The sequence below is a fragment of the Saccostrea echinata genome, unplaced genomic scaffold (genome assembly GCF_033153115.1).
Source record: "Saccostrea echinata isolate AGI-Se365-2 ecotype Australia unplaced genomic scaffold, CSIRO_AGI_Sech_v1 ptg000030l, whole genome shotgun sequence".
Classification (NCBI taxonomy): domain Eukaryota; kingdom Metazoa; phylum Mollusca; class Bivalvia; order Ostreida; family Ostreidae; genus Saccostrea; species Saccostrea echinata.
Window position 1 is genome coordinate 34,669,232 of NW_026889779.1, and position 27,538 is coordinate 34,696,769.

The window sequence follows — 27,538 nt, forward strand, 5'->3', positions numbered from 1 at the left end:
GATAGTTGTTTATGTGAAGAAATTACAGACATGCATGTCAAATTTATGTACAGAAACAAAAACAGTGCAGCTCCCTCATCTCTGGGATTAACCAATGAACAAAAACATTTCCTACTTCATTAATACTCTTGTTGAAAACATAGTTTGAGAATAATATAAAAAATCGAAAAAAGTACACTAATGCCATCAAATTCAATAGACCAGGATATTTCTTTCTTAAATTTCTATCAACAACAGAAGGGGCTATTTGGGTCATGACAATGAACTTGGGCTTAATTATTATACTGTGCAGATATATCTATTTTGAATTTCTATCATCACTATCTTTAATTAAAATGATTAATTTCTGATAAATCTAAAGAGGCAGAGAAAGCCGGAAGTAAAATATGGACCAGTGAAGCTCACTGTGAGCTAAAAACAACTCTCCAATCAACTGACACTAATTATAACTACAAACAGGAAGTCAGATAATCAGGAGCTGAAGAAGTATATTTAAAGCACAGTAGACGTAAAGACTGCGACATCCCCAGACTGCTCTGTGACCTTTTGTATATATACCTGACAAATGTCACACCTGTTCAGGTATATTTGTATATAGCTCAGGTCTATCTGTATATAGATTTCCAGAAGGAAAATATTTAATTTCTGGAGAGAATTTCTGTACCAAACATCATTTTTTGTCATCTTTTGTTAAATATAACTTTGATGAATGCCAGTAAGCTGACATTCTCAAGCCAAAGATTCTGAAGTCTAAACTAAAAAGTATCTCCCACCAACACATTTATGCTTTCTCTCAATACCAATACCATAAATAAATATTTCTGACAATCATAGTAGTTTTTAATTGTCAGTTCAAAACAATAATGAATCACCAATTGTCATAGCTTTGTAGATTTTTTTAATTTCAATACTGTATCATATGTATTGGGGAAAACATATTCCTACTCTCCAGTTGGAAAAGGAAAAAGCTGTGAATAAGTCATATATACAAAGTTTGGTACATACACATCACATCTCTCGATTGTCTATAATGTGAGTTGTTCAATTATTGAGGCCCCATTCCAAATTCCAAAAAGGTACCTTTTTCCCCAATTGAATGTTAATTTTCTCAATAATCATTTCTCCCATATATTAAAGAAAATATAGTTGGATATATAATAACTAAACTTGCTATTTATACTCCTCTGTAAAGCAAAAATTTAGTTGATAACAAAGCCCAGACACCCCAGGTGCGGATCCAGGAATTGAAGATAGAGGGGACGCCAAAAGTAGGCAGGGGTTCTGGGGGCCGCCTTGAGGCCCCCAGTGGGTCCAGGGTGAAGCCCTGGTGGGGGCCAGGGGGGGGGGGGGGCGAAGCCTCCGGAACCTCCTGGATTGTAGAGATTTCGTAGGGTAAAAATGAGGTCTACCGAGTAGACAATTTTTACATTTTCTCGATGCAACTATGATTTACGCTAACTTTGACAATTTTAGGGGGGCGCACGCAGGGTGCGCCCCCCCTTAAATCCACCACTGCACCCAATATATCATGACTGTAAAGTATAACAGTTATCCCAAAATTCCCCAAAAGGTCGTTATTTTCCCCCAGCCACATTCCCAAAAAGTGGTGTGAGAGCCCTGCACATCCAAAATAAACTTCTTATTTGCATGAATAATTCAAACTACTAATTGAAAAATAAGTGAAATTATAGATCCACACATCTGAACCTCTTTAAGGTAGTTGATAGTTTTTTGAAATACTGTTTTATTACATTAAAACATCATTCACACAAACCATACAGACCAGTGTTTAGCAGACACACAAACTGACTGATGCTGGACCATTTTGGATACAAGGCAAATTTTTCTTTCACTTAATTCTGTTCCGATTGACAGGGGCTAAATTCTGACACCCTATGATTAGCGATGTCAAAACAGGGCCCATCCAATGATGCAGTAAATCACCAAGTTAGATTGTTATTGATTTCAGGAATTAGCCCAATACATAAACTTAGTTACAGACCATCACACTAAATTGATAAAATACAACAAATTGACAGGGCCACTGGGAACACATTTTATATCTACATAAGGAATAACTCAGTTTCCTGTTTTTTGGAAATTTTACACTGACAAAAAAAAATGTTGTTGAAACAAAGTTTAACAAAAATCAAAAAAAATATTCTTTAATTTTTAAAAGTATTTCAAACTATACTCTAAACTACCTAAAAGAGGTTCAGATGTGTGAATCTATAATTTCACTTATTTTTCACTTGGTAGTTTGAATTATTCATGCAAATAAGAAGTTTATCACATAAAAGGATAGGTATAGAAGGAATAAAAAAGAAATTAAATTAGCCATTTAGTTTCCAATAACTGGGCTGATGGTGCTTAACATTTTTCTATTTCTACATATGTATGTTCTCAAACTTGTAAGCCCAAATACAAGATTACAGAAAGAAATGTGAAACAGTTGAACTTTGGTATCTCTAATATTACTACATTAGCATTTCTAGTCATTGGATATCTTAAAGTTTTTTCTCGGGCCCCATCGAGTTTAAGATAACAAGGTTTGACTGTATATTACTGTGATGCTGGATACAGAATGTTTAATATTTTTGACTATTTTGTTGAAATGAAATGTTCGAAATGAAGTTGAAAAAATCTTAAATTTAGAAGAAAGAAAAAAATCCCTGCCACACTGGTACAAAATAATTTTGAAGCAGATTTATTATCTTCATGTGCAGAGGAAAAACTTACAACATAGGTTGACTTAATGTCATCTCTCATCCGCGCTTCAGTGACCATCACAGCTGACGGACATTTCTGGGTTTTCCCTTTGTCACACTTGATTGAACTCTCTGCTGCATCATCACTAAAAATAATTATAAAGCAATAATGTAAAATTAAGGTACATGTAAATAAATAATTTTAAAAATACATTTCTATTTAACCAAAAAAAAAAAACCAAACAAACAAACAAACACAAAAAAAAACAGAAATACAGTGGAGATAATACTAGGTATTTCATGTTACATATAGTTTTTTTTATTTTTAGAACGAGTAGTTTTGACATTAATTTCCTTATTCCCTGTATAACTGAAGAGTCCTAATAATTGAAGGACCTTTTTGTGACTTAATATATTGCCTAAATATGTTTTACACATCTAAAACAAATTCTTTTCAGGCAATACCAGCTAATACTATATATTTGCCAATATTAATTTTTCTTTGAATTATGCAAGAACTTTCATCATTAAAAAATATTTTCATCATTAAAAAATATATATGACATATTGTATAGTTGTTGCAAGGTATGTTGCATATGATCTTAAATGGAGAAATAAAAAAACCCATAGCAATTGATACATTCATTACTGTTTAAAATCATAATATGAAAAGTTATTCATTCAATTAGAAGAGCCAGCAAATATCTACCCTATCCACAACCATTGTCTGGCAAAATATTTCACACTCCATGGATTACAGATGAAGTTCAAGTAACTGACAATTTAAATCACAATGATAACATGTAAATTACTTATCTAATAATAGTTACTCATATCATACTCTATATCACTAGAATTAGGTCCATATCAGAACACCAATGCCCTGTCTAATGATACTCATATCATACTCTATATCACTAGAATTAGGTCCATATCAGAACACCAATGCCCTGTCTAATGATACTCATATCATACTTTATATCACTAGAATTAGGTCCCTATCAGAACACCAATGCCCTGTCTAATGATACTCATATCATACTCTATATCACTAGAATTAGGTCCATATCAGAACACCAATGCCCTGTCTAATGATACTCATATCATACTCTATATCACTAGAATTAGGTCCATATCAGAACACCAATGCCCTGTCTAATGATACTCATATCATACTCTATATCACTAGAATTAGGTCCATATCAGAACACCAATGCCCTGTCTAATGATACTCATATCATACTCTATATCACTAGAATTACGTCCCTATCAGAACACCAATGCCCTGTCTAATGATACTCATATCATACTTCATATCACTAGAATTAGGTCCCTATCAGAACACCAATGCCCTGTCTAATGATACTCATATCATACTTCATATCACTAGAATTAGGTCCCTATCAGAACACCAATGCCCTGTCTAATGATACTCATATCATACTTCATATCACTAGAATTAGGTCCCTATCAGAACACCAATGCCCTGTCTAATGATACTCATATCATACTTCATATCACTAGAATTAGGTCCATATCAGAAGACCAATGCCCTGTCTAATGATACTCATATCATACTCTATATCACTAGAATTAGGTCCATATCAGAACACCAATGCCCTGTCTATAATGATACTCATATCATACTTCATATCACTAGAATTAGGTCCCTATCAGAACACCAATGCCCTGTCTAATGATACTCATATCATACTTCATATCACTAGAATTAGGTCCCTATCAGAACACCAATGCCCTGTCTAATGATACTCATATCATACTTCATATCACTAGAATTAGGTCCCTATCAGAACACCAATGCCCTGTCTAATGATACTCATATCATACTTCATATCACTAGAATAAGGTCCCTATCAGAACACCAATGCCCTGTCTAATGATACTCATATCATACTCTATATCACTAGAATTAGGTCCCTATCAGAACACCAATGCCCTGTCTAATGATACTCATATCATACTCTATATCACTAGAATTACGTCCCTATCAGAACACCAATGCCCTGTCTAATGATACTCATATCATACTTCATATCACTAGAATTAGGTCCCTATCAGAACACCAATGCCCTGTCTAATGATACTCATATCATACTCTATATCACTAGAATTACGTCCCTATCAGAACACCAATGCCCTGTCTAATGATACTCATATCATACTCTATATCACTAGAATTAGGTCCCTATCAGAACACCAATGCCCTGTCTAATGATACTCATATCATACTTCATATCACTAGAATTAGGTCCCTATCAGAACACCAATGCCCTGTCTAATGATACTCATATCATACTCTATATCACTAGAATTAGGTCCCTATCAGAACACCAATGCCCTGTCTAATGATACTCATATCATACTTCATATCACTAGAATTAGGTCCATATCAGAACACCAATGCCCTGTCTAATGATACTCATATCATACTCTATATCACTAGAATTAGGTCCCTATCAGAACACCAATGCCCTGTCTAATGATACTCATATCATACTCTATATCACTAGAATTAGGTCCATATCAGAACACCAATGCCCTGTCTATAATGATACTCATATCATACTCTATATCACTAGAATTAGGTCCATATCAGAAGACCAATGCCCTGTCTAATGATACTCATATCATACTCTATATCACTAGAATTAGGTCCATATCAGAACACCAATGCCCTGTCTAATGATACTCATATCATACTTCATATCACTAGAATTAGGTCCATATCAGAACAGCAATGCCCTGTCTAATGATACTCATATCATACTTCATATCACTAGAATTAGGTCCATATCAGAACACCAATGCCCTGTCTAATGATACTCATATCATACTTTATATCACTAGAATTAGGTCCATATCAGAACACCAATGCCCTGTCTAATGATACTCATATCATACTCTATATCACTAGAATTAGGTCCATATCAGAACACCAATGCCCTGTCTAATGATACTCATATCATACTTTATATCACTAGAATTAGGTCCATATCAGAAGACCAATGCCCTGTCTATAATGATACATATGAGTAACATATATGTACACATGTGCCAGTACCTTCATGGTATTTTTCATGCAAGTAAATGAATATTTCTAATAAACTGTGAATTTTACATTCTATAGTCCCAGCCATAAACACAGTGGGACATGACAAATACTATAGTCCCAGCCATAAACACAGTGGGACATGACAAATACTATAGTCCCGGCCATAAACACAGTGGGGCATGACAAATACTACAGTCCCGACCATAAACACAGTGGGACATGACAAATACTATAGTCTTGGCCATAAACACATGTGGGACATGACAAATACTATAGTCCTAGCTGTAAACAAAGTGGGACATGACAAATACTATATTCCTGGCCGTAAACAAAGTGGGGCATGTCAAATACTATAGTCCTGGCCATAAACACAGTGGGACATGACAAATACTATAGTTCTGGCCATATTAGTGGGACATGACAAATACAATAGTCCTGGCCATAAACAAAGTGGGACATGACAAATAGTATAGAGCTAGCCATAAATACAGTGGGACATGACAAATACTATAGTCCCGACCATAAACACAGTGGGACATGACAAATACTATAGTCCTGGCCATAAACACAGTGAGACATGTCAAATACTATAGTCCCGACCATAAACACAGTGGGACATGTCAAATACTATAGTCCTGGCCATAATCACAGTGGGACATGACAAATACTATAGTCCTGGCCAAAAACACAGTGGGACATGACAAATACTATAGTCCCAGCCATAAACACAGTGGGACATGACAAATATTATAGTCCCAGCCATAAACACAGTGGGACATGACAAATACTATAGTCCCGGCCATAAACACAGTGGGGCATGACAAATACTACAGTCCCGACCATAAACACAGTGGGACATGACAAATACTATAGTCTTGGCCATAAACACATGTGGGACATGACAAATACTATAGTCCTAGCCGTAAACAAAGTGGGACATGACAAATACTATATTCCTGGCCGTAAACAAAGTGGGGCATGTCAAATACTATAGTCCTGGCCATAAACACAGTGGGACATGACAAATACTATAGTTCTGGCCATATTAGTGGGACATGACAAATACTATAGTCCTGGCCATAAACAAAGTGGGACATGACAAATAGTATAGAGCTAGCCATAAATACAGTGGGACATGACAAATACTATAGTCCCGACCATAAACACAGTGGGACATGACAAATACTATAGTCCTGGCCATAAACACAGTGAGACATGTCAAATACTATAGTCCCGACCATAAACACAGTGGGACATGTCAAATACTATAGTCCTGGCCATAATCACAGTGGGACATGACAAATACTATAGTCCTGGCCAAAAACACAGTGGGACATGACAAATACTATAGTCCCAGCCATAAACACAGTGGGACATGACAAATACTATAGTCCTGACCATAAACACAATGTGACATGACAAATACTATAGTCCCGGCCAAAAACACAGTGGGACATGACAAATACTATAGAGCTAGCCATTAATACAGTGGGGCATGACAAATACTATAGTCCCCAACATAAACACAGTGGGACAGGATAAATACTACAGTCCTGGCCATAAACACAGTGGGACATGACAAATACTATAGTCCTGACCAAAAACAAAGTGGGCACCAAAAAAAAGTTAAAATTCATTACACCTGCTTATGGAAAAACCAATATTAAATACAAATGATTTTTCCCTGTTTTAATTTTCTCTATAACCACATCAAGCAGCAGATCCCCCTTTTTTTCCTTATATCCCAGCCTACACCGTTAGATTCTGTTCATCTGACGTAGAATCAATACAATCCTATAAGCTCCCGTGATTCTTTTTATAGATAATTGGACATTTTATTGGTGTGACCTATTCGAGATATTCACAACAATTTCTCATCAAGGATAAAAGTGATCACAACGCCATGTTTCCTATGACATCACAAATTACTTTTTAATTATATAATCAAGTCACCATTCACATCCAACAAAATCCATTCAAACTAGAAATGTTTTCATTCAATAATGGGGAAGCCTGGCTGCCACAAGATACATGCTCACCTGACAATTTTTCTATCTATTTGTTTGATACTATATATATTTACATTTAGTGTACCCAATTTTCTTTATGAAATTCATTGGAAATCTACAATATTATGATACATATATGAAACCTTGTCATGGCAGGGTAGAATACATAATAGGAACTACATACACTCTTAATACATTAGGAACACCAAACTGTATATTAATTGTTTTGGCTTAATTAATCTAATTAAAAAACAAGAGGCCCAGAGGCCACATCGCTCACCTGAGCACTCTGGCTAGGAAAAGCAGAAAGCAGTTCAGTCTTGAAAAGTTTTGATATAAAAGCGGTTCGAGGGGGTAGGGGGTGGGGGGTGTTGATTTGAACTAATTTGAATCTATACTTCATAGGGATGCTTGTGAATTAATATGACAAATAATGGCTTTGCTGTTCTTAAGAAGACAATTTTAATTGATATATCATTTGTATTCCTTTGTATGACTATGATCCCCTGTTATGGCCCCTCTGTTCTCCTGGGGGTTCATGATTTGAACAAAATTTGAATCTACATTACCTGAGGATGCTTCCATTTAAATATGACCAACCATCGCTTTGCTGTTCTTGAGAAGAAGATTTTTAAATGATGCCATTAATTTTTCACGAATTCATAATTATCTCCTCTTGGAAGAAGGCGTGGCCCTTTATTTGAACAAACTTGAATCCCCTTTACCGAAGAATACTTTAATTGTGGCAAGTTTGGTTGAAATTGGCCCAGTGGTTCTTGAGAAGAAGATGAAAGTGTGAAAAGTTAACGACAACGACAATGACGACATAAAACGGACAAATTTCGATCAGAAAAGCTCACTTGAGCTAAAAAACAAACAAATATCCTATTAAATTGTCGTAAAAATATAACAACTGTACATTTGTCATTTTTTTCCCTTGCAATATTCATTTACATTACATGTATTTAACTTTCCACATCATAACGGCTCTTACATCTCTTATCCACACCAGTTCTAAAAGGTGCTATTTTAAAATAAAGATGAATGAAAGAGAAAATATTAGAGAAAGTAAATATAAGCATTGAATTCTTATTTTTGGTTGTCATCGGTCATACAACAGAACCTGTCTGTGCCGACAAATTATCATACTGTGCTAATGCGTGGTATTCAATTTGTTGGCACGGCCAGGTGCTGTTAAAAGACTGATGACAACCAAAAATAAGAATTCAATGCTTAAAATAAAATCAAATTGAAGATTTGATGAACCTAGTAATTCTATTGATGATGCAACTACCATGGTATTCTACAAATATGAGCAGTTACATAATATCTTACACATAGAATGGAGACATCACAGTTTATCAGGTTTTGAGTAGGGTTGTCATGCCAAGGGTGCTTGATGTCTCCTTTCTAAATAGTCCATAATAGTTTTACTATCCTGAAGAATCTAAATTTTATAAAATAGAGTAGAAATGCTCTGATTCCATACTTTCAAAATATGTCATCAGACAACTTTAACTTCACCATTAGAATTTATTGTTTACTGATGAGTTGCCTCACATCTTATTTTCATCTAAAAGGGAGACAACACAGTAGTCACCCTGCACACTCACTTGCGCTATTCTTTGTCATCTGTGTGTGAGGGAGACATCATGAATTGCCTCCCTGCACATGACATGCTCTAAACCAATCAGATTGAATGTATTATTCTGAAAGAAATAATGACAATTACATCTCATTCCAGCAATAGGCTAAATCAAACTGGTATCAAAGTTTATATACTCTGGTCCTTCTTGTTTTGTTGTTATTTTTTTCACCTTTCTTTGGGGTGGGGGGGGGATTGACATGATTATGTCATTGGAGACAGGTTCAGCTATATTAGCACAATTTATACACATCAGTCAACTATATGAACCAGAGTATTCTACATTAAGATTCGACTGTACAGATTTAATTGTTTTTCAAGTATACTAGCTCTGCATTTCTGAAATCAAATGGTTTTCCATATTTCATTCTAAATACTAAATTAATAATTGCATCAACTTCTAGAATATTGCCTTATATCTTCATAAATATTAATTTTCATAAAAATCTAAAGCTGGTATAGAATCAATGTCTATACCATCTATTGTTTAAGCACTTGCTCATAAAAAGTTATGACTTATTTTTCTCCAGCTACTTTTCTCTTTTTCTGTCAAGGCATTAGATGCTCAGATTAAATTGACAAACCAGAGATAAATTTCTCCCAGCTGATAGACAGCTGACTATATTTCCTGATATGTCAATTTCTTGGTCCCCAAGAATTAAAGTAAATAAAACATAGCGCCCATTCATTGTAGTAAACACAATCAATATCTCAGATTCCATATTTGTCAGTCTTCATGACTTGTTTACATACATTGAGTCAAAGACCAAAAGAATTGCATTTATTTCAATTTCTCATCTGATCGATTCTAAATCTTATAAAATTCAAACCCTAGCTCAGACCTTATGAACAAAAACAGAAAGTATCAGCTAATTAAGATGAACAGTTTTCTTTAGCAAAATCTATCTCATCCCTTTATGGATGAGCAGTCATTAAAATGAGTAACAGAAATACAGTCAATCTTTGTTATCTTGAACTTGATGGGACAGAGAAAAAACTTTGAGATATCCAAGGATTCAAGATATTAGGGTAAAATGCTAAAAGAATATGTTGTTGGGACTTCCAAATCACTTTGAGATATCCATGGTATTTGAGATATTGATGCTCCAGATAAGGAAGTTGTTTGCTATATGCTCAAGAGTAAAGGAGACTTGAAAATTGCATCAAATTTGAGGGTTATAATGATGGCTTCACCTCTCCTTTAGATAAAAGATGGTTAAGGAGAAAGACAGCATCATTTTTCTCCTATTAACTTTGTGTCATATCTAAAATTAATGATTCAAAGTCTGATTCCCTGCTTTTTCTAAGAAGCTGAATATGTCCAAAAGTTGACTGATCCACAGACCAAAAAATCTTTTACAAATTACTTTCTATGTCAGAACTCTTCTGCAAAAGAGAGCAGGAAAGGTAAGGTAAAATGCACAAGGGAAATAACCCTAATAAAAACATTAAACAAAACACATACAAAACTGAAAATAATTTAAAATTTGTGTTCATGTGGAGGTAACTTAATTAAGATGAACTTAGAAAATATTTTTTGCTGATTGAATAGGCAGAAATGAATAAGATTTGTCATGTCTTTAGAAGTATTTTTAATCTTATTTACAAGATTCAGTATAATTAATTTAAGGTTTGATTTTTAAAGTTCCTTTTCACAGATTATCAAAGACAAAAATGTAAATGTTTCATTAAAATTTCAAACAATAATTAAATAAAAATGTTATTGCATTTTAGATTATTATTACTTGCATTTTGAAGTTATAAGTTTGCATTTTGCATGAACTATTTATAGTTAGATGCAGTTACAGAGTTAAGAGAAAAAGCAGTAACTGCCAGTGCATGTGCAGATCTGGGGGGGGGGGGGGGGGGAGTTATCAAAAGTATATAAAAAAAGTAAATAAAAATGACTTTGGAACCACCCCCCCAGAAATCGAAGACCTCACCATCACAAAATAGGTGTTTTTCACGTTTGGGAAATGGATTTCAGTTTTTTTTTTTGTTTTTTGTTTTCAAAATTTCAAAAATCCCCCCCCCCTCCCGGAAAAAAATCCTGGATCCGTGCCTGCAGTGCCATTGAACTTGTTCAAATAACCTTGAAACTCAAGGTCATGACAAACTTTTAAGATTATATCATTCTTTGTGTCAACTATAAACTTAAAATGTTTCTATGTCAAAGGTATGGTTCAAATTTGGATATTCAATATTTTTTGTCTATAGCCTAGAACTTGGTCAAATGATTTTTGTCAAGGTCTTAATGCAATTTGGAGGACTTCTGTCTTTCTTAGAGTTAAAATACAAAAATAAATCTATAATCAAGGTTTAGCAGAGGACAATGTAATTCCTATACACCAGATTAGAAGTATGTACACAAAGTGTATCAGAAGTATGTATACATTGACAGCACAAGATTGTGTATGTAATGATATACAAATTACATCCAAAATGCACTAATTTACAATTTTTGTAAAATAGTGCATCTCTAATATGTGCTTATTGGAAAATGTACTGAATTTTAATTGTGCTTTATGTATCTTAGGTACAATTTGCATCAGCTAAAGTTGGAGTTTGACATTCCTGACTTTTTATGATAATTAGCTGTTGTAATCAATCAGATAATCATGTTTAGCCTTTGTTTTTCTTTTCCAAAACATAAGGTTTAAGGCTACAGATGGTAGGTCCTTAGGGTGCTTCCCAATTGGAAATAAGGAGGAATGACCTTCAATTTCCTCATAAATTATTAGCCACACAAGAGCTTTCTTAATTGACAGAAATATAAAAACTTCAAAATAATACAAAATTGTGAGGGTATACATGAACAACATTACTGGGGGCTATTCTTCATTGTTACAGACCAAAATGACAGAAAATCTTTTTTTTTCCTAGTTGGTTGATATTTTGTGTTAACTGTCAACCACAACAAGAAAAATGAAAGAACTAGCATGAAATAAAGTTGTATTCCATAAATTAATTCCCTAACATGGAATTTGCTGCCCTAGAGTGGTCAGGAACTCGTAAAGTCATGAAAGAACAGAATCTGGAATTATTCAAAGGCCAAAGAAAAAAGCTTTCATGCTAATATTTCATCTTTATAATGTAACCAGCAAGAATGAATTCAGTATAAATCAGTTTGTTTTGCAATCATTAAAAAGGAATGAAAAAATATCAAATTGAATAAAAAAAACATAATCAATATATAAATATGAAAGTTTTCTTTTTCACTGGTAAAAGGAACAAGCTATGTCTTTTGAAATCAATAACAAAGATCTGATCAGTTTCCACCAATCAAACACCAGCATTAACTAGATGGCTAAAAGCTTCTCACGGATAGGTGCAATTTGAGGGATGCCCCTATCACAAACAGCAGGTCCATAAATACATCTGATTGACTTACTATCTATTTATACTAGTATCTGTTGCTGCATTGTAAAAACATTTGTATCTTTTTTATGGGTTTACGATGATGCATCACCAAGTGCAACTTATTTGATTGTTTTTCTGGAATTCTTAACCAATGAGTAGTTCTTCCTAGATAATTTGGTAAGTGTTTAATGTGTGACTTATTTAATTTACTTTTGCAAAAATATTTTATTCTGTACACTTTTATAAAATTTCTTTTTCAGTTTCATTAATTTTCAATTTCTGTATAATCTCCCAGAAATGCATGATTAATTTATATTTTTACTTATTTTATTTAAGAAATGAATAAAAACTGGCTGCATGAAAGTTTTTAAATCAAAGTCATTTTCCAAAGCCATTTTAGCAAATCTCAGTCTTTCATGATTTTTTTTCCCCCTGAAGATTCTCTGTAGTCTTCAATAATCCACCACAGTGCATTAGCTTCTCTTAATCACAATTAATTTACATCACAAAGACTCCACAAAATCCCAATATTTCATTTTTATTTACATATATCTTGAATTTCTCATCTATCTTCAGGGATGTCTGACATTCTATACAGATTTTTTTTTGCTTTGTGTTTCTTGTGACAAGAGAGAAACTCATTAGATACAACGGCGGCTATACAAATGTTACATCTCTAGTCCTATTAAGAATCTGGTCAGTTGCCGCTATCAAATGAAACTAAATTCACGACTTCTCAATCACATGACAAACGAGCTTTTAAATAAAGCCATCTGATAAAAAACATCACATCTCAAAGGAGTACAAAAGGATTTTTCAACAAAAGTTCCCAATTCATAAATTATCAAATTTTACCTGCATTGACTTTGGCAGAGATAGAAGGAAGATTTTGATAAGATCAAAATAAAATTAAATCTAAATTAGGAAGCAAAAATTTCATTATTTATCACATGGATGAAAAAAGTAAAAAATTTAAGATAAAAAGTAAAACCAGCCAGGATAGGGTTCGATCAGCCTCAGAAGGAAAATCAGATCAGTTCCATCTTGGAGGAGTGAATTGAATTTAATCTACTTTGATGTCAATATATTTATTTCTGGAAAATAAGACAGAGTGTCTCTCTCTACACATATTGCATGGTCATAAAGATTCAAAACACTATCCTTAAATCCGGTACTCTTACATCATCCATTGATGAGAAATTCCACAATAACTGGGTTAAATATTGCATATGTAATAAATATAAGCCTGCTGAATTCCCCTTGTGAGAATATAAAATCAAATATAATGGTATTTATCAAATAATATAGACATCAATTAAGTGGCTACTAATGTATTTAGTGTGTTTCATTCTCAGCGGGGCTTTCTGCTATACTAGAATCAAATTTAATCTTCAAAAACAATTTGCGTCAGATTTTTGTGATATATTTCTCTCTCAATAAATCGTACAAACAAACAGCAATATAAATCATTTATACCATCATAAAATTGACACCTCTTGATGACTTTACGAAATAAAGGATTTTAAGAGTTTTAGGAATTAAAAGGTTTAACCTTAATCCTCAAATTAATCTAGTTTGATGGCTTTTTAATAATGTCCATTCCAGCCATTCCGGCGTCTTGGGTCAGTGAAGCGATTCCCTTACTTGTATGCCAGGAGCTAGAGCCAGATTCTTGCATTAAAAGAATTAAAAGAAAAACTACTTCTGTATCTGAATTAACAAGCTTTAATGTCTATTAATCAGCCAATTACCTGTGTGTATCTTCACATCTGACCTTACGTTTTATGATTCAAGGTTGTGTCTAACAGTTTGGCTTTGATTGAAGTTTTGTGCTTTTATGGTAAATCATCATTTGTCAAAAACATTTACGTTTGGTTTTATGTGGTCAGGGTCAGGTTGTAAACCAAAGAAAAATGATTTCACCTCTGGAAATTTCAGCACATCAAAGTGGCCCAATTTAAAAAAAAAAAAATTGTGGTCATTCATAAAATTATTTTATGTCAAAAATCTTGAAGGAAATCTACAAATCTTGATTGCAATTAACCACCAAATTTTTTAAAATTATTATACAAATAAGTCCTATATCATACTTTTTATTTATTATCAAAATTTACTTGAAAAATTCCAGAGGAAAGAGAAGTATACCGGTAATTTATTTCATTAAAATACAAAATTATCTATCCTCTGTTTTGCAAACTTCACAAATATTGAAATAAAAATGAATTGCTGTTGTACCATAGTAAGTCCACCTGTCGATTATAAAAATACGATTCCCATTTTTTGCCTATAAATCACTCCTTCTTACATGGACCTAAAACTGTCAATATTTTCCTTTATTTAATGATTATAAGTGATAGTGAGGCAGATGCATGACATTCTTGTGAAATATGATCTCTGACTCCTGGGGAGCCACAGATAACTCCTCCAAAATACATGTATCATCATGGTAAAAAAAAAAACCTTGAAAATAAACCATAGGTGATTGGACTTCACATATTTCATCCCTGTCATTTTATCAACATGCATTACCCGTTCAACATAAACAACAACCTTTTAATTGACTACTGCTAAGTAATCCCACAATTTTTTCCCTATATTCTCAAGTTCTGATAATGCTATTTTTTTTAAACATTTTTTTCTGTACTTTAATGGTATGAGGGTTATTGATACAGTACAGGTAATTTCCTGTCTAATTCCCCCACTGCCTCCCAGATCCCTCAATGTGATCAGGCCATTTATATCTGCAATGAATTCCCCATTTAGGGCTTGATTTCATTATGCCTTTTCTCGGTCCATTAGACACATGGTAAAAAAAAAATCTATAGCCGCTTAAAAAATGTTAATGCAGGATTGTGGTGGCGAGATTGAGCTGTCCTGGTGTCCGAAACAGCTGGAAAGACAACAATCTGATCCTCGGAGGTCCTCAACTTCCTGTGTATCTGACGTGGAAAACTGTCAAACAACCTTCAACAACCAATTACTCTTATTGATCTCAAAAATCATATTATTACAGAGTAATGCACTTTTTGATCAATTTTAATATCATCATATTTTTATCAAATGAATCCTTAAGCAGTTATGAGTATGTACATAGATAAGATAAAAAGAGGTATAAAATGTTTCAGATTCAGATGTCCAAATTGTCACCATCTTCAATTTATCATAAATATGCTGCTCTTTATAATAGAAAAATATGTTAGGTATATCAAAATGTACAGGAACTGTTTTCCCTTCCTCTTATGATGAAACTGTGTTCTTCCTTTTTTCAAAATATAAAACACACTGCCCTATTACTTTTTGACAAACAAGCTAGCTGGATTAAAATAATTACTGTAACACCTCTTTCATAAAAGCTTTGAGTTTTATGTTTTTGATTTATAAATTCTTTTTTCTTAATTACTAAATCAATAGTTTTTTCATTCATTTTATTACCCTACATATTGAATCTAAAAGCCAAGACTGAAGATGCAAGAAGCAAAAAAAAATCTCTCCTTAATAAAATGATTAAAGCTCAAGAATCAATGCATGATTGTCTTCAAATTGTTCCTTGTGATGAATTTGAAGCAATAGGCCGACTACTAAGGAAGCCGTTCTTTCCATGACAGTTCAAGGAAAAACTGAATGTCTAAAGTAGGGAAAACTCACAGCAAGCAGTGGCCGATGAAATCGCGACTTCCTTCCAGAAGAGTGATGCTGCCTCTCTAGCTCATGTTCATGCAGATATTGGCAACCATTACATGCTATAGGTTTTCTAGCTTTCAATCATGTGTGCTCAATTTCTCATTCAGCTTTTGTTTTGCCTACATGTTGTACACATTCATTTGATTGGAGTCATGCTACCTGGATTTATTTTGTACACCTCAGGATTCAGACAAAACAGCTTTAGAAAATAATAGAAGAAAGCGTAATTAATGGGAGGTGATGAATGGAGTGGAACTTTCCTGGAATTTGATTGAGTTCTTTGACCACATAAGATAGATGGCTTAATTCCTGCTGATCAGCCTTGCATGCTACTCATTTTCCTTTAAATGAAAAAAATCAACTATTGTTTATCCCTCAAAGAAAACGGCCTTCATTAATGATGCAGATTCACACCAATGCCATGTCAATTTCATGCAAATGCTGTGATACCTAATTTGCAGCAAATGCACAAGTCCCCTAAAGCTAAGCAATCAAATCCAAGACTTATGACACATTTAAATACTTTGATGTGAGAACTGATATAGTCATCAGCTGTATCTAAATACTTCGATATGACCTTCTGTAACCCTTTGAACATTTTTATTTGGATGCATTTGCTGATGTTCTGATAATTATCTATTTTATGTGACTTTCTCTTAATCACTTTTAATGGTTTAACTCAGCTTTCATTTAATACGTATACTAATAAAATTAATGCCAAGATTAAAACATGACTAATTCTGCTTGACAGCATACGGGAAAGATAAAATAAAAACCAAACAAACATAACTGTTAAGTACAAATAATTATCTCTTTAAGTGTTTTATGACAAAGTGTAGACAACAAAAGAAATAGAGATAGATCTCAAGTATAACTGATGAAATTCACTGCCAGAAAAATGTAAATACTTCCACAAGTTAGCATGTAAAATGGTGCACCGAGTGGCAGGAGTCTGATAGGGATGGGAATATGGATTTGTCAGTGAAGCGTGAAGCTGCGGAGGTCGACTATGGCTCTGACACGTCACACAACCTCTGGGTGGCTCCCAGGGATGCGGTTCTCCTCTGGTAAATAAATCATCACCTAAAACAGGTGGGCACCCACTTGTCAGAAAAAAGATGGATGGAGATCTCATCTAACACTGTTTACCTATATTTAATGAAAACATTTAATTCAGGTACAAATGTTTGCTAATTGGAGTACTTGTACCACATCCTCAAAACACTGTGTGATCTGGGGGTTTTCATCAGGTCAATAACTTTACCACCTAGCATATTGACTCCTCCAATTAACCAACTTTAATACTCATAATCAAAGGATATGTATTGAAGTTGTTAATATGCAGCATATCTTTAATGACTTTAAAAAATCAAAAATATTAAAAGCAAAAAAATTAATTTCATTATTTTTTTCTTGACTGATCTTTATAGAGCATTATCCATATATCCTTGAAATGAACAAATTGAAAAAATTGCATCAGTTTCGAGTGGATAATTAACGCAAAAAAATCTTGTCTTCCATAGTTAACAGTGAAAAAACTCGGTCTTTGGCCTCCTTCAGAGATCAATCAATCTGAAGTAGTATTAGAGAGAGCATCTAAACTAGATTACACCAGGGCCCATAACAGTGAAGGGTTTGGAGATTTAGAAGTTATCAGATTAGAGGGAACCAGACAAAGCAGCCATGTCAGGTGTTTGCCCGATTTCACACAGGTTCCATTCCAAGGTTAAAAACTTTACTGTACATCTGTCTACAAATCATGCACAAGAGATTTATCATATTCAGTTAGTTAAAATTCCAGATTTGCCCCGTTTTTTCCAAATAATGACCAACATAACAGCTCAAATGCAAAATTGCAGTATCAATAATAAGACAATATAGGAGCATCAACAGATTATTTGTTCCGATATCTGAGGTTCCATTTCTAAGAGAGTGAAAGCCTGAAGAAATAGGCAGCTTAATCTGCTATCTCTCTGTTCCGCGTACCAATAATATCAAGTGGTGGACTGGGAGACCAGGAAATCCGGAACTGATGGTAGGGGGATCAACTCATCAAGGCATACTTGTCACGGAATACTGCAGTCCACACATACTACACTACATCATACTTCACTATCCCATGGCTAGGAAATTTGATTTCTTCCATATACATGTATTCATATTTTTTGGTAAAGAAAAAGCTCACCATAATTTCTATTAAAAAAGGAAGATGCTGGCTATCACTCTTTTTATAAATTAGAGCAGTTAATGTCATCTCAAAGGAAGTTTTACAGTTAATGACAACTAACTAAAGTATGAATTGAAGCTTTAGGCTGTCCAAAATTAATTTTGTGTTTAACATCACCAGCACGCAGAGGTTTTGGAGAAATTGGCACTTTGGAAAAAAACAAGCAAACTGGCAGATTTAAAAGTTCCTATTCCACTCTGCTTTTAATTAACTTTTAGCAACTAAAACTGCATTCTGTAGAGACAGACAACATTTGGGCTCTCTGTGAGGTATATTTGAGCTGAGTCTTTCATTTAATTAAACTGACAGATTTACTGAGAATGATCATTAAACAATAAGCCTAAATTATCAAGCAAGCCAACTGCTTGATCATCATCATAAAACCAAAAAAATCTGAGTTATACCTGATATTTACATGCTCTTGATTCTATATATTCAGGTGCTACAAGCCCAGCCTACTTCTCTTTCTCTCTTATCTTTCTCTCCAATGTCAATGAAATATCAGTTCAAGTTTTTGGCAAGCATCTCTTTTTGATCTTTTCTGTCTACATGACTGTAAAATTTTGATTGTAGTTGTCAGTATGGGTTATTGCTTTTTTGTTTACATTTGCAGGTGATATCTAAACCTCTTAGATGGAAGAGGACACACTGCAGCCAGTTCTAACCATTAACATGACCCAGCCAAACATGACAAATAGTACCCCCGAAGGAGGCCCCAAGGACTCGTGCTTTGAAATCTACGATAAAGCCATCACATTCCAGTTTTACACCTGGGGAATAGTGGGCAATATCATAGCTGCCTATGGCATCATTGGAAACATCTTGGCAATCCTGGTTCTGCGGCACCGTCTGATGAGGAGCTCCACATCGTACTACCTGATTTCTCTTGCCGTCTACGATACTGGAGTTCTGCTGGCTATGATTCTCCTGTTTGCACTTCCTACGATTTACCTAGAAAAGGCACAACTAATGGACTACTTCTTCGCTTCTAAATACATGAACCAGTATCTGTACCCTCTGGCTCTGGTCGCTCAAACAGGAACTGTGTACACAACAGTGGGCTTCACAATAGAGCGATATATTGCAGTATGTCATCCGCTCAAGGCAGCCAACACCTGTACTAAGTCTCGGACCAAGAGAATTATTATTTTGATTTTTGTCTGCTCAGTTATTTACAATGTGCCTCGATTTTTTGAATTCACAGTTGTGGAGACTTGGAACCCCAATCTGAACCGTTCAGTGCCAGAGGTAATGACTACGACCCTTGGAAATAACAAAGACTTTAGAAAAGTCTACTTCATCTGTCTGCATCTGATAGTCATGTTCCTCGCGCCATTCGTCCTAATATCTATACTGAACATTCAGCTGATGAGAGCTGTGAAAAATGCCAAAAAGACTCGTAATAGAATGAGTACAAACGCAGCCAAGGAGGCTAATCTGACCATCATGTTAATCGCTGTGATCGTCGTCTTTCTCATCTGTCAACTCCCCTCCATTGCCGATAACATTCTGTTTACTATCTTTGATCAGGGAGTGTTACAGTGCAGTCTGCATTATGTACACTTGACTTCTATCAGTAACCTGATGGTGACAGTCAACTCTGCAGTGAACTTTATTTTATACTGTGTTTTTGGAAAGCGCTTCAGACGGGTCTTCATCAAAATTGTGTATTATCCATGGAAACGTAAGAGCACACGCTACAAGTACACCTTATACGACAGTTCCGGAAGTCGGCGAGGAAATAGCATGAAAGTTTACAATACAGAGAGCACCTTTCTTTGAGTGAATGACAAACTTCATGTATATCTTTTGTGTTATTTATTTTTTTCATTCCACTTCTTAAAAGAAAAGACAAACTATGTTTTTTTGGTCTAAATTAGCTGCATATTTTTATGATGAATCATGAATTTCGCTGTAAATATTTCATACTTTAAATTTAATCACACATTATAGGTAACTTAAAGCCATGACCTGACCTCAAGGTATCAGTCAGTATCAATATCAATGTGACTAATTCTGATCAGGAAAAATGTTCCATTTCTGGTTTGACATTAAATAATTACCTTGCATACTAGTTTTGTAATTGCTGTATGATTCATTGATTCTACTTCTTAGAAATCATCTACAGAGTGAAAAAGTCTGATGGACTCCCCTAAAACATATGCTGTTCAGAATTAGTGTTATAATGGTGGCCTGTACAGAGCCCTTGAGAACAGCTAATTGTGACAAAGTGACTTCTATAGACAAAGATGAACAAATGAAGGCAGAAAACAAGAGCCCGGTGCCATTCCTCTAAAGTCTCTATCCAGGCTAATGACATCAATGTCTTTTCTAATTTAGAGTCCCTAAAAAGGTGACCTAATTACCTTAATTGATTGTCATCAGTACCTCACAAAATTTTTGCACTTTAACCTAACTGAAATTTTTCCAACCCTGTCCAATAATTCACAAAAAGAAAGAAGACGCAGCACTTGTCATTTCTCTTCTGCCGACAGACAACATTCGCTTTGAGTCAGCTCTCAACATGATGTTTGTACATAAGATCTTAGCATTAACTTCTGTGTAAAACCACAACATTTTATCATGATAATGTTCCAAAGCCAACATTAAAGTTGTCTACAACAGCTGCAGGTCACCTCCAGGGCAACACTTACCACAGAAAAATGGTCACACAACCAAGGCGGGGCCAGGTTTCCAGGGGGGTCAATAGAATCCCCTGCTTCCCTGGGAGTTTACTGGTAAAACAGACACGAGGAACATAGGTTTCAAGGACAGTTTTGTAAGTGACCTTGACAGAGGCTAGCAAGTGAGAAAAGGTGACAAGATTTTACACCAAACATGACACACAGATTTCATACCAAACATGACACATGTACAATGGGATTTTCTTCACAACTGACAGAATTAAATCACAAATTTTTTTAACTGTAAGTTCAAAATGAAAGTTTTAGAGGAAATCTCCACAAATTATTATAGCAAATTTATGATAATTACAAATTACATTAGATATTTCTTCAAAAACTAATTGACAAAAATTTGAAAGTCTATTTCATTTCTTTCATTATTCATTAACGTAATTCCACTCTACTCAGTGATATCAATGACCAGTGACAGTAAGTATGTCCTCTACACAGACAAAAATAAGCCTTCATAAATTCTGGAATACAGAGACACTGCATCAAAAAACATTCTCCCTGTGTAATCTGTTTTCAAATCTTTGTCACTTTTTATAATAACACATGACATTTATGCATTTACAGAAGTACAGAGAAATTAAACATTAGGCCTCAATTCAATTTTTTCCCCTGCGTAACCTTCATATTCCTAGTTTGAAGGATGCTTCATTCAGTTTTTTGAAGTAAACTGTTTCTCTTCTTCTGCTAAAGTGCAACAAACAATAATTGACTGTAAACTTTTGTAGTTTTAAACCTTAGGGGATAAATCACTTTGCACTGAGAAACTTGATAAATGCTAGAGGGGAAGCATAAAAGTATATATCAATGGGAAAAATGGGAAAAGTACAAAAAACTATCCTTTTATTTAATAATATTGTCAAGATGCTCATTCATGACTTCTGATCTATAGAAAGAAAAATTGATAAAGGATTTCCTCATCACATTTGACAAATTAAAAAAAATAGAAAAGGTAGATGTGTATATCTACAGTCAAACCTGTCATAGCGACCACATGCTATTTAGTGACTTCCTGTCATATGTGACTACTGATTTTCTTCTGAGAATTTTTCGTTGTATTTTAGCTGCATTCAGCAACTCTCTGTTTACTGTGACAAACAATCATATTTTCCGTTCTAAAGCAGTTTAAACCCTGAATTTAGCAACTTTTAGACCTTCTTCTAATAACAGAAGTGAAAAGATGCTTAGTTTTGCCTCCCCCCCCCCCCCTCAATATGCAGAAAAATATATGCAAAAACATACTCATTAAATAGAATATTTCATAGTGTGTAATCTGGTTTCAAATAGAGACATCAAAATAAAAAAAACATATTAAAAATATAACCATTAGATTATTGTTGATATTGTTTTGACAAGAAGTGTAAATTTGAGTATACAATTGAGCATTAAAAAATCCTTGGGTTTTCTTTAAGTTGTGCTTTTTCCCTTTTGAGCATAATTGTGTCAGAAACCTTTTTTCATCCTTAAAGTTGTGAAATATGATAAAAACAAATTTATTTTGGATTTTATTTCAAAAATTAAATTTACACTCAACGAATTAGGAATAAAAACAATTTGTACGAACAAACATTTATTGAATATATTTTTATTTAATATCAAGAAGAGTGAAAACAATTGACCATAGGGAACTGGATAAAAGGTACATGGATTACTATTTAGTACTTATGCATGTTCTTATATGAAGTGAATATGATTCCCTGCTTTGAGAGATTACGGGTCATATGTGACCACTGATAGGTTGTTTAATATAGGTTTGACTGTATACATGTATCTATTTTTAGAAACTTTTAAATGCTAACACAGCAGATTAGGGTGTTGTATGTTTATAAATAGACTAATTATTCCCCCACAGGTAGATATCTTTTAAACTACCACCTCACAGGTTGCCGGCTACTTAACCAGACACCTGCTAAATGTGATCTATGAATCAAAATTAAGAAACTCTACCAATGGCGGTCTGTGACCAGTAGCAACTTGGTGGGTACCATGTTTATGGCCTCAGAAAGCTGCAGGATATCTTGTTTATGGTAATAACTAGGGAGGGTTTTATGTATCCATTCCAACCTCCAACTCAGTAAATTATATCTCATGTTTACTCATGATTTCAAATTATAATCAAGATCCTATCAACAAATAGCTGAGTGCCATGGCTTCTGTAAACATATACAATGTACATGTTTTTATCCTCTACATTAAAGAAATATATATACATGTATATATAACAAACTGAACTGATTTTGATTAGTCTGCATGATTCCAATTAATTAACCTGAGTAATCAACCAAGTCAGAACACCACATGATCTCTGTACAGAGGTTATCTTCAGAGATTCTTTTGAGTGTCTAACTCAAATACATAAATTTATATTCATTTAATAAAGATGAAATAAATAATATATATATATATATATAAAAGAAAATTTGTAACACAAGGATACCCACTACAGCCCCAACCCTGCGGTTGAATTGTGGACCCCGTCCACTTTGAAGAAGCAACACAGATATTTTATATGTTAGTGTAATGTAATTCCTACCGACAAAAACATTTTGAACATGATGGAATTTCTGCCAAAAAATGAAAGGTGAATATGTTCATATTTAACAAGAAATCTGTGTGCCCTTGTTTCATGTTAGGGTCACATTAAAGTACAAACAAACATTATTTTACAAAATGGTTTGTATGGATATGGATTTCATTGAGTGCACTTTACTTTGGAATTTGATGTTAGTAACAAATGATAAAATTTGCTTGGAATTTGTACCTATATATATAAAGTTATTGATAAAACAAGACGATCAAATATATACACTATTAAAATGCACCATATGTAATTGTAAAGTAAGTATATTTTGAATTTAAAAGTACAGTAGCTTAGCATGTTTCTTATTCGAGTTCCATGTAATAGATAACATAATTTCAGTCTAATTTCAGTATGTTCTGAGGAAATATTTTTCATTGTGCAATGGTAGTCGTTTCATACTAAATTCTACTTTATTCCTCGGTATACAGTTGAACTTTGGTATCTCAAACACTGATATCTCACATAGCTTGGATATGTTGAAATGATTTGGAAGTCCCAGTCACTTTTTCTTTTTGTATTTAAACCTTGATATCTCAAATCCTCAAATATCTCGAAGTTTCTTCCAGGTCCCATTGAATTTGAGATAATGAGGTTTGAGTGTATATCACATTTCATGCACAAGTATAAAGGTGTTCTGAGAAAATTGACATTCACAGAATTGAAATATTGTCAGTTTATGTGTTACTTCTTATACAATCCAGCCTTGTACAGATGAGCTTAGTTAATCTGGACACCAATAATCTGTATCTTTTGCCTTCCAGACAAAATATGTAGGGTAGTGATGGGAATCGGTAAGAACTCCATAATCGATGATCGGGCTACTGTAACTAACTAATTATTAATAATTATTATAATCGGATATTTACAAAGTCTGTCAATTTAGTTTATTAAATGGTAAGAATGGGTGAATAACTACTTTCTGTGGTGGTCCAGCTGTAGTCAGAATAATCTGTGTCTCAGGACAAGCCCTAGTCCCTAGGACAATATTATTTTAGCCCTAGTCCTTAGGACAATATTATTTTAGCCCTAGTCCCTAGGACAATATTATTTTAACGATAAAACGTTCTATCAAGTCCAGCTGGTTCTTCGTTCATTTTGTAGAATCCAAAGTACGTCCATACCCGGGAATGAGCATTGTTACCCGAGCATGAATACAATGTCTGTTCATCTGTGCCATTATGATACACAAATAAGTTAATAGATAAGTCACGGCTGGAATATTTGGCTTAAAACTATTACGCTTGTAAAATAAAAAAAAAAATAACCCGATTAATCGAAACAAAAATTTTGTAATCGAGCGCTTGGATTATGCCAGCAATCGACTGATTTTCAAATATTATTGATGATTGAAACACTACTAATGTAGGGTACGATTTATTTTTAGATATACCAAAGATGTTCAGTAATCCAAACGCTTCATTTATCCGGACGATTTGCTTGGGAACACATGTCCGGATTAACAAGGCTCGACTATACATGTATTTTAGATATTCCTATGATATTAACGTGTTACTATAACAGTAATTCTCCCCTATAATGACACATTGTTAATATCAGGATTGAGCTCTCTATACAGAATGTAGTCATGTCTCTAATACATTCATGCTTAAAATTTTGATAACCTTTGCTACATACTCTACCATGTTTTTCATTGCATTTTTATCATCCCAAATAAATGCTTTTAATTAATGCAAGAAGTTAAGATCACAATGCTACGTCCAAGACATGACAAAAGGATATTAGAGAGGAAATTACTACTTATCCCACATTAAATAATCAGGTCAAACACAACTTTTATGTGTATTGATATTTATATGTCTGTAGACAAAAGAGAATCATTTGTCTACAACAGCTTTGAATGCAGGTAAACTTTTGATTATGTTTAATAAGAAACAGTCCTGTTCATACCAGTGCTTAAATTAAAGGGACATAATTTTGTTTTATATTCATCTTTCAATAGGACATTTCCGGCAATAGGAAATGAAGACAATATACAGGTGTTTTTTCCCTCGTATAACTAGTTCCAATAAACAGTACCATTTCCAATACCAAAAAATGTTGATTTTTTTTCCAATTTTCAGACTAAAAATTCCCAATTCAACTGACAAGAAACAAACAGAGTGTATGAAATGACTAATTTTTTTCACTTCCCTTTAAATCGAAAGTAGTTTAGATGTGGCGAGACACATTGCAGACAACCCAACGGCATATACTGCATGTCTGATATTACTGACCTCTTTACAAACTTGAGAACAAGAGATATTAATATATAAAACAATGAATTCATGTTGTTTATTCTTTAAAGCATACATGAATACTTATTAATTTAAGGACATATGACGTCTGTTAATATGATTGAAAATTCCCATTTTGTTTATTTCAATGTTATTTTTACCTAATTGAATGGGTAACAGTAACACTCCCAATTGGTAGAAAAAAATAAATGTCGATATAATTAATTATAGAAAAAACTAGAAATATGTCCATAGGACATGAATGCCCCGCCGAGGGTATATTAGTAATGCAACATTTTAACACAAATTGAGAAAAGTGAGATCAAGGTCAAAGGAAAGGTCAAGGTGAAAAAAATATTGATGCAGTTGAATAGCTTACATCAGTGTGTATCAGCATATGAAGTTTGACACAAATTTAAGAAAAGTGAGGTCAAGGTCCAGGGCTCGACATTAACTTTTTTTCTTACTTGTCCATTCGGACAAGTGACCAAGACATTTACTTGTCCGAACTTCAACTTCACTTGTCCGAAAATTTTTCAATAAAGATCTAATACTGTCAACTTGAAAACTAAAATAAAGTCCATTACACATGACATGTGCTTGATTGATTCGTGATGTCATTGATATTTACAACAAACACATAAAACGAAATTTTATCTAGGCTTTCTGTCCTGACAACATAAATGTCCACAAGTGAACCAAGTGAACTTCGATCCCGAATCAATGTGAACTCAATTAGTAGCGATTCCTATCGGGATCGAAGTCCGGATTTTATGTACAGCTTCCATCTTGAAACTACTGATTATCTTTCACAGTCATTCTTATTATTAGTTAGAGACTCCTTTACATTAAAATGCACTTGTCCAATCGGACAAGTACCCAGCAATATTCACTTGTCCGTATTTTTTTTTCACTGGTACCGGGCAAGCGGACAAGCGTTAATGTCGAGCCCTGAGGTCAACGTAAAGGTCAAGGTAAAAAATATATTGATGCAGTTGAATCTCTTACATCAGTGTGTATCAGCATATGAAGTTTGACACAAATTTAAGAAAAGTGAGGTCAAGGTCAAAGGAAAAGTCAAGGTCAAAAATTGTTTATGCAGTTGAAAAGGTTACATCAGTATGTATTAGCATATGAATTTTGATAATGAAGTTTGATAAATATATTATGAATGGTTTCTTTAAAACTGAGCTAAACACTAATTTAAGAAAAGTGAGGTCAAGGTCAAAGGAAAGGTCAAGGTCAAAAAATATTGATGCAGTTGAATAGCTCTCATCATTATGTATCAGCATATGAAGTTTGATAAAAATATCTTATATAGTTTCTT

At 33.9% G+C, this 27,538-nt stretch overlaps 2 protein-coding genes across 2 annotated transcripts in view; one reads left to right on the forward strand and one right to left on the reverse strand.

Annotated features, from left to right (window-relative positions):
* The window catches only part of LOC133197765 (leucine-rich repeat and coiled-coil domain-containing protein 1-like), an 88,177-nt gene that overhangs the window by 53,558 nt on the left and 7,081 nt on the right, over positions 1–27,538 (reverse strand). The window contains exon 9 of the mRNA XM_061333969.1: positions 2,740–2,854. Coding sequence (XP_061189953.1) covers positions 2,740–2,854 — 115 coding nt within the window. The remainder of the gene's footprint in view (positions 1–2,739; positions 2,855–27,538) is intronic.
* Positions 19,323–20,765, forward strand: LOC133197766 (FMRFamide receptor-like). The gene has a single exon (XM_061333970.1). The coding sequence runs from the start codon at positions 19,337–19,339 to the stop codon at positions 20,483–20,485; it is 1,149 nt and encodes a 382-aa protein (XP_061189954.1). The 5' UTR covers positions 19,323–19,336; the 3' UTR covers positions 20,486–20,765.

Coding starts and splice junctions, on each gene's coding strand:
- LOC133197766 (XM_061333970.1), top strand. CDS start 19,337: ATGGAAGAGGACACACTGCAGCCAGTTCTAACCATTAACATGACCCAG.